The 9,220-nt window shown below is 46.3% G+C and overlaps 1 protein-coding gene across 1 annotated transcript; it reads left to right on the forward strand.

The window, feature by feature from the left end:
- The first annotated feature begins 907 nt into the window (after window positions 1-907).
- Window positions 908-1,912, forward strand: LOC135887483 (olfactory receptor 11A1-like). Its single transcript, XM_065415228.1, has one exon. It carries the CDS (start codon window positions 908-910, stop codon window positions 1,910-1,912), a length of 1,005 nt encoding a protein of 334 aa, XP_065271300.1.
- The last annotated feature ends 7,308 nt before the right edge of the window (window positions 1,913-9,220 follow it).

Consider the following 9,220-nt stretch of genomic DNA (forward strand, 5'->3'; position numbering starts at 1 on the left):
CCTGATCTAGGTAGTGACTGATCACTGTTCCTAGCTCTGTCTCTCTCAGCACACTCCCACTGCTTCACAAGGGGTAAGCCATTCAGTGTTAATCGCCCTTGATGGCTTTGTCACTGCAGAAATTGAGATGAAAATATAAACGTGTGCTGTGACTGTGAGGCATGGTTAAGTTCTCTTCCTATTGTGTATTGAAAGTTATGCATGGTCACATAGCAGCATTATAGCATTTAGAAAATACATAGCACTCATTAACAGATATTAAAGAACTTTGTGAAGTGTCTTAAGTAGCATCTCCATATTACACAAGAGCAACAGAGCATATGCTGAGAGCTCTTGTTTCATAAATCTCAAATCACATTAAGAGAAAGTAAGTGGTATTGTCATCAACGATTTCACAGAGGAGGTAACAGAGGCACAGAGAGAGGAAAGGACAAGCTCAAGGTCTGGGAGTGGATGAGCCAGTAATAAAACCCAAGTCCCTGGAATTGAATTCTTGTATCCACTCCACTGGAATCTGCTGGACTCTGCAGTGTAAGTAAGGCTAAATTAGGTATGAGCCCAGCAATGGCCTTTGGCTTGGGTTTTCACAGGAGCCCAGGAAAGTGGCATTTAATTCTCTTAGTCTCCACTGATAATCTCAGACATTGTGGCTAAAGTAATATACAAGTATGGTCAGGAGTTCTGCAGCTGAGATGTGTTCAACCATAGAGATACCAGACAATAGGAACATTTCCAAGGTGATTCCACTTAGGGCCTTAGGAAAAATTTTCCCAAAATACCACCACCAACTGGTGTCGTTACTTAACCGTTGGGACGGAACCAGCAGGGAGAAGCCAGAATTGAAATGCTGACCACTTTGAAATGGAAGTCTCACTGTAAATTGCAAAATTTGTTGTATTTCCCCTAGATGAAACCCACAACAAACAAATGCCATGAAAATCAAACGACCATCACAGAATTCATCCTCCTGGGATTGGGGACATTCCCTCAACTGCACATTCTTCTCTTCCTGCTGTTTCTAGTGATCTACATTGTGACTCTGGCCGGGAACATCCTCATCATTGCTCTAGTTGTGGCTGATCAGCACCTTCACACCCCCATGTACTTCTTCCTGGGGAACTTGTCCTGCTTAGAGACCAGTTACACCTCGGCTATCATGCCCAGGATGCTGATAAGTCTCTTGACTGGGGACAGAACCATTTCCGTTCATGCCTGCCTCACACAATTATATTTCTTTGGTTCTCTGGCAGCCGCTGAATGTTCTCTCTTATCTGTGATGTCTTATGATCGGTATTTAGCGATATGCAAACCTCTGCATTATTCAGCACTCATGAATGGCAGTTTCTGTATCAAGCTGGTGGCTGGGTCATGGATAGGTGGATTTATGTCTGTTGCCTTCTTAATATCTATGATGTCACAATTAACATTCTGTGGGCCCAATGAAATTGACCATTTCTTTTGTGATTTTAGCCCAATAATGAAACTGTTCTGCAGTGACACCCACACCCTGGAAGTTACTGCTTTCATAAATTCCTCCATATTTACATTGCCTCCATTTCTGTTGACCCTAGCATCCTATGGTAGTATCATCTCCACCATCCTGAGAATTCCTTCCGTCACCGGGAGAAAGAAGGCCTTTTCCACCTGCTCCTCTCACCTCATTGTGGTGTCAATTTTCTATGGAACTCTAGTCATTGTATATTTGTTATCAGACTCTGATGCACTGAGGGACCTGAACAAAGTGTTCTCTATCTTTTATGGAGTCCTCACCCCATTTGTCAACCCCCTGGTATACAGCCTGAGAAACAAGGAGGTGAGGGAAGCCTTGAGAAAAGCTATCCTTAGTTTGCAAGATCATATCTCCATGATTGGTCCATTAAATATATATAAAAAATCTGACTCACACAAGTAGTCCATACTCATCTTTGTGTGCCTGTTGAACTCATGCATATCAGAATCAGGACTCCCTGAAAGCAAGTGCAGACTCTGGGTGCTGCCTGCCTCTGGCCGTCTGACACATTTTGGAGGAAAATTAGAACACCAAGCCAAAGCCTTAAAAATACACTGCACCTCCTGCTCCCACTCTAAGGTCTGAAGAATACTGTGTATCCTCCCTGATCTTGGATTATTTATTCTTGGAGTCTGGATGACTTTGCAAGTAAATACCTTAATTAGTTCATGAGAATAAAATAATTAAGAATGTGTTCTGCTTGAAATTTAGCTTTTGCCATCGCCTTTCTTTCTCCCGAGTGATCTTAAAACTGGAATAAACATACTCTTCACACTTTCCACAGCGTTAATCCTCATTTCAAATAAGTGTGTAGGCTTCATTTGAAGATATTAGGTTTAATGAAGCTAAATTGTTAAGAAAAGTTGTGTCTAATCATTAGATTAAGAATAAATTATACACATGGCCGAGTCAGTAGGTCAGGTCATTCTAAAGTTGGGCCTTGGCGACATCTGAGGTAATTCAATGAATCCTCACTCTTTTTCTTCTGATAATTTGCATACTACAGTTCTATTAGATGAAATGGCTCCAAGGGAAGGTAACTATACAGGTGGGCCAAGTGTTGTCAATGATGGCTTGGCCCCCATTGGTGGTTATTCAAGGCTCCATGGCCACAAGCTACCTGCTCCTGTGCTTCATCAGAGTAGTGGTGGTTCTCTGTTACGCTGTCCAAGGACCAGCCAAGGGAAGGATTTCTGACTCAGGAAGCCACAGTTCCCTCTTCTCTGCCACCCCTTGCTCCCTGGCAGCAGTAATTTGCTGCTGGCCAGGTAATTGGGGCTGGAAATTAAAATTCTACCATTCCCTGATTCTTCCTGGCCACAGCTTGTTAAACTAGACTACAGCCTTCTTAAAGTGTCGTGCCCAAAACTGGACACAATTCTCCATCTCAGTCCTCACTGGTGCCGAGGAGAGTGGAACAATTACCTTTCATGTCTTCAACATGATGCTCCTCTTAATACACCTGTTGCAAGGTAGAAATGTTTGCAATAATTTATGATTCCTATGGGTCCCTTAATTTCCTCTATATATGTCATGATTACCCATTGAGGGGAAACTGATTAAGTTTGCTCTCAGGGCAGCCTAAAAGACATAGATGTGTGTGTCTCCTCCCTGTCTGAGTGCAATTAAGAGTCATTAAGGAACTGGTTTAAAAGTACCCAGATCAATAAGGTGGCCAGAGAGACAATGCCAGCTCCAATGACTCATACAATTCTAAACCTCTTCTCCCAAGTGCTTGCAACCCCTTTCAGTTTAGTGTCATCTGCAAATAGTTTAACAATTAGCATATAAGATAGATATTTATAGGGTAGATAGAACTAGCTAGCTAGCTACCAAACTAAGATATTAAATCCAGAATCATTTGTAACAAAATCTGAGGACTCTAGGACCTAAAGGAATAACATCTTTGCACGTCAATTAACTGCAGGCTGCTATACTTGCTTTGTCCAGACTCTAGAGGGAGACAGGATCTTCTGCACATAGATGGTACATATTTACAATAGGATACCACATTCACTGAACTAATGAGGTCTTGCTGATCCACCAAAGAGGAGAGATAGGAGCCAGCATGGTTGCAGCATGCATGACATTTCCAATTGCATTCAGCTATGGGATAAGTTTCTAGAGTTGAGTGATGTCACCCCTGTGCTATAAATCTATTTACATTAGGTGTGGGAGGGTATGGGTTAGGACAGGGGTCTGTTAATTATTGGGCCTCATCATGACTCATGTGAGTAGCCCCATTAACATCATTGGAATTTTGTCTGAGTAAGAATTCAATAAGTCCCTGAATGTTTGATATTTACTTTTTCAAGGATTTGGAGTTGCCATACATGGCTGTCATGGAGAGCCTCATTCAAGGCTATGACAGAATTGAGGCAGAGTAATGACTGGCTGTTAAAAGGACCAGTCCCTATTATTGAGTGTGATATATGGGAATGGACAGGGCGCGTGGAGGAATCAGCCCAGCTCCACCCAGATACTGCCCAGGGACCATGTTCTTCCTGTCTGCCACAGTGTACAACGTGGTTTGAACTATTTATGCATTGTGGTGGGAAAATTGCACCCCAAAAGGAGCTGGGAGATAATGGCAGAAAGAAGATACTCAGCATTCAAGGGTAGGAAGATAGAAAGGAAACAAGTTTCCTTCCCTCCAGGATGTAAGAAGATTGAGGGAGATCCTAAAATGATGATGAAGAGAAGTAATAGGTGAGAGGTGATGATGGTCTAACTCCATAGACTCATAGACTTTAAGTTCAGAAGGGACCATCGTGATTATCTAGTCTGACCTCCTGAAAATTGCAGGCCACAGAACCTCACCCACTCCCTCATTTAATAGACCCATAACCTCTGACTGAGTTACTGACATCCTCAAATCTTGATTTAAAGACTTCAAGTGGCCTGATACTCTTTACAATCCCACCAGTGTAAATTAGGATGTTTTTGTATTATAAATAGGTGTTACAAAGTGGGGAATCAGGGCCACTAACTCAGTGAAGAATTAACCATGTTACCATTAACTGATGGCAAAATTCCCTCGCATGATGGATAGATTGTATGAGCCCAGATTCTCTGCTGGTGTGAACTGGAGTAGATCCATTAAAGAACTACCCTAAAATCTGGAGATCTAACCCTGGGACTTCCATCAGTGTTGTATGGATGCCCCAGCAGTGCAGGCCTGATCAATAAAGCTCCTGGTTATTTACTTCACTGTCAAATCTCATCACAATGGTTTTGACTAAAGCTTTTCCAGGTGATGCCTTTTTTTGTGTGTTTGAAAAATGTAAAGTAACATAAATAGGCCCATCATCGCTCTCTCTGGACCAATGACTGTTCCATTGTGGATAAATATTTAAATAGTCCTTGGGCCAAAGAGAGAGAGACTGAGAGTCGGAATGATTCTGTAGTCCAGGAAGGTGGAAGACCTAGGGTCCAGTTCCCCTGCTCCAATTACTCTTCCATTATTTATCCACAGTTGAACAGCTTCAACAGTAGAGACTGAGGCTGGGACACCCCATTCAAATGCTTTCTTCCACCTCTGGCAGAGAGGGGGGAATTGAAGCTGCGTCTCTGACTATCTTGGCCAATAGTCATCTATGGACCTATCCTCCATGAGCTTATCTAATTCTTTTTTAACCCAGTTATAGTTTTGACTTTCACAACATCCCCTGGCAATGAGTTCCACAGGTTGACTCTGCGTTAAGTGGAGAAGTACTTCCTCTTGTTTCTTTTAAACCTTTTGCCTATTACTTTCATTGGGTTACCCCTGATTTTTGCTCTATGTGAAGGAGCAAATAACACTTCTCTATTCAGTTTCTCCACTCTAGTCATTATTTTATAGATCTGTATCATATCCCCCCTTAGGCCTGGTCTACACTAGGAGTTTATATCGAATTTAGCGCCGTTACATTGAATTAACCCTGCACCCGTCCACACCACGAAGCTATTTAGTTCGAAATAGAGCTCTTTTAAATTCGACTTCTGTACTCCTCGAAAACTAGAGGAGTAGCCCTAAATTCGAAATGGCAATATCGAATTAGGCTAGGTGTGGATGGAAATCGACGGTAATAGCTCCGGGAGCTATCCCACAGTGCACCACTCTGTTGACGCTCTGGACAGCACTTCGAGCTCGGATGCTCTGACCAGCCACACAGGAAAAGCCCCGGGAAAATTTGAATTCCTTTTCCTGTCTGGCCAGTTTGAATCTCATTTTCTGTTTGGACAGCGTGGAGAGCTCAGCAGCACTGGCAACGATGCAGAGCTCTCCAGCAGAGTTGGCCGTGCAATCTAATAGAAAGAGGGCCCCAGCATGGACTGATCGGGAAGTCTTGGATCTCATCGCTGTGTGGGGCGATGAGTCCGTGCTTTCAGAGCTGCGCTCCAAAAGAAGGAATGCAAAGATCTATGAGAAGATCTCTAAAGCCATGGCAGAGAGAGGATACAGCCGGGATGCAACGCAGTGCCGCGTGAAAATCAAGGAGCTGAGACAAGGCTACCAAAAAACCAAAGAGGCAAACCGACGCTCCGGATCACAGCCCCACACATCACGTTTCTACGAGGCACTGCATTCCATCCTAGGTGCGGCCGCCACCACTACCCCACCAGTGACCGTGGACTCCGAGGATGGGATATTGTCCACGGCCGGTTCCTCCTCGGAAATGTTAGGTGACGGGGAAGATGAGGAAGGAGATGAGGAGGACGAGGCAGTCGACAGCGCTTGCACCGCTGATTTCCCCGACAGCCAGGAGCTCTTCATCACCCTTACCGAGATCCCCTACCAACCGTCCACAGCCGTTACCCCGGACACCGAATCAGGGGAAGGATCAAGCAGTGAGTGCTTTAAACATCTAAACATTTCATTTTAACATAACTGGAATATTTATATTGTTAAGAATGGGCTTTTCAGTCACTCATTTAAACATAGAAACTTTTATTTATAACAAAACAGGAATATTAACTATATTAGTAATTTGTTGTTCATGATTTAGTTGGCTTAGTGAACTATTTACTCCTAACTATGTATAGAAAATCAAGTAATGTCCGCATATTCATGATTAGGCCACCACAGGACGCTCCACTCTGTAGTCCCTTATGCTGAACTTAAATGAAAAGACGGTCAATGTGCCCGGGAATGGACAGACAGTCCTCCTGGGATAGCTCGGCATAGCTCTCCTGGAGGTACCGCTCCAGCATGCGCATGAGGTTCCACGGCAGGGCGATCTTGTTCGGTCCCCCGTGGTAACACACGTTCCCACGCCATGAGTCCATCAGGTAGTCCGGGATCAGTGCGCGGCACAGCATGGCGGCATATGGCCCAGGCCTCTGCATGCTCTCACGCAGCATCCTTCCCCTCTCGGTCTCCGAGATCCTCATGAGTGTAATGTCACACATGACGCCCTGCTTTAAATTAGGGAGGGGAATGTTAGTATTGGGACTGCTTTACAGCCACGCGGTGGAGGCGGCAGAGGGGCAGCGTACAGGGATCTTTCCCGGGGACAGCCGCGAGGTGGTGGGACAGGGGCAGAGCTCATGCTTCCCTGATTGCTGCCAGCAGAGAGTGGCCTTGCATTCAGTGCGAAAGGAGCCCAGTGCTACTATTACATTTTTAAGCTGCCACAAGTCTACGGCTTACCATGTTTTCCTGCAGCAGAAGTAGAGGTGTCCTGCAACACGTCTCTGATCGCAACTGCAGGACCCCAGACACAGAAGGCGAGGTCCGAAAATTCGACCTTGTCCTGAGTGCGCATGTGAAAAGTCCAGTGCATGGTGTTGTTCACAGAGAAAGACTATGTTCTTTGTTAGCAACTTCATTTATCTGTCTCAGGAATTTACTCCCTTTTTCCCATTCCCACAGACACATCTGCGACTGTCTCCCAACCCATCTTGGCATCACACTCCCAGAGGCTAGCGCAGATTAGAAGAAGGAAGAGAAAGACGTGGGAAGACATGTTTTATGAACTTATGGACTGCTCACGAGAGCAGGCAGCCCAGACGACACAGTGGAGGGAGAACTTGTCACAAATGCACAGAGCAGTCATGGAACGGGAGGAGAGGTGGCGCCAGGAGGACCAGCAGGCTACTCAAACCCTGCTTGGACTAATGAGGGAGCAAACGGAGACGCTCCGGCGCCTAGTGGATGTTCTGCAAGACCGGAGGCAGGAGGACAGAGCCCTGCTGCTGTCTATCTCTAACCGCCCTCCCCCGCCACCAAGTCCCACACCCCCCTCACCAAAAGTCCAAAGAAGGAGGGGCGGCAAGGGCCGTTAAAACTTTCAGTCGGCCCCTGCACACTGCTGCAGCAATGGAAGGCTCTCATTCCAAAGTTTGAAAAGTCCTTTCCTACCCATCTCACACTAGCCCACGTCCAAGTTTCCTCCCCCCCCTTTTCATGTGCGGTTCATAATAAAACATCTGTTTCTGTTAAGTACTGTTTCCGAGAGTGTCTTTTGGAGGGGATTCTGTCTGAAGGGGGGGAAGGGGTTTGTTACTTGGACAGGACAGTCACCTGTAGCAGGCTACAGAGGCGGGGGCAGGTCCAGCATCAGGACACATACACAGTACAGTCACCAGTTACCCTGGTCAGTCTGGGAGGCGGTTTTCATGTTCTGGGGTGCGAGGGGGTTGATCTGTGACTTTGTGGCGGGGGAGGGCAGTTAGAGATCCTATGCCGCGGTCCTTATCCTGGATCACAGAGCCACTCAGCAGGGGATCTGTTACCCTCCGCCCCCTGCCAGAAAGTCACTTGGCCGACACATACATGCAGTCCCGCCCAGGACTGCTGGCAGGCTGCGTTGAAACAACCAATCCAGCACTGCGGAGCCTGTCATTCCCGGACTTTAGAAGCATCATTTGCATCAAAACAATAAGCCCGCCCCCCGCCACAGTCTGCGTCCCCGGTTTAAAACATTCCCGCGAAAACAGTAAAAAAGAGAACCTTGTTCATTAACAAAACGGAACAGATTTTATTTGTTGGAAAGGTGGGGAAGGGGGTATGTAACTTGGAAGGATAGTCAACAGTAACTGGGTAAAGAAACGGGGGCAGGTTCAGCATCTGTGTCCACAAAGTAAAAAGTCACTGGAGACCCTGCTCAGTCAGGAACCTGGCTTTCAAAGCCTCCCTGATGCACAGCGCGTCCCGCTGTGATCTTCTAATCGCCCTGCTGTCTGGCTGGACGTAATCAGAAGCCAGGCTATTTGCCTCAACCTCCCACCCCGACATATAGGTCTCCCCCTTGCTCTCACACAAATTGTGGAGCACACAGCAAGCAGCTATCACAATGGGGATATTGGTCTCGCTGAGATCACAGCGAGTGAGTAGGCTTCTCCATCTCCCCTTGAGACGGCCAAAAGCACACTCCACCACCATTCTGCACTTGCTGAGCCGGTAGTTGAATAGTTCTTTCCCTGAGTCCAGTGCGCCAGTGTAGGGCTTCATGAGCCAGGGCATTAGCGGGTATGCAGGGTCTCCGAGGATGACTGTAGGCATCTCCACATCCCCAACAGTTACTTTGTGGTCCGGGAAGTAAAGACCTTCCTGCAGCCGTCTACACAGACCAGAGTTCCTGAACACCCTAGCGTCATGAACCTTGCCAGGCCATCCAATGTAGATATTGGTAAAACATCCCCGATGGTCCACCAGTGCTTGCAGCACCATGGAAAAGTAGCCCTTCCGGTTGATGTACTGGCTGGCCTGGTGGTCTGGTGCCAGGA

This window comes from Emys orbicularis, chromosome 13 (genome assembly GCF_028017835.1).
Source record: "Emys orbicularis isolate rEmyOrb1 chromosome 13, rEmyOrb1.hap1, whole genome shotgun sequence".
Classification (NCBI taxonomy): domain Eukaryota; kingdom Metazoa; phylum Chordata; order Testudines; family Emydidae; genus Emys; species Emys orbicularis.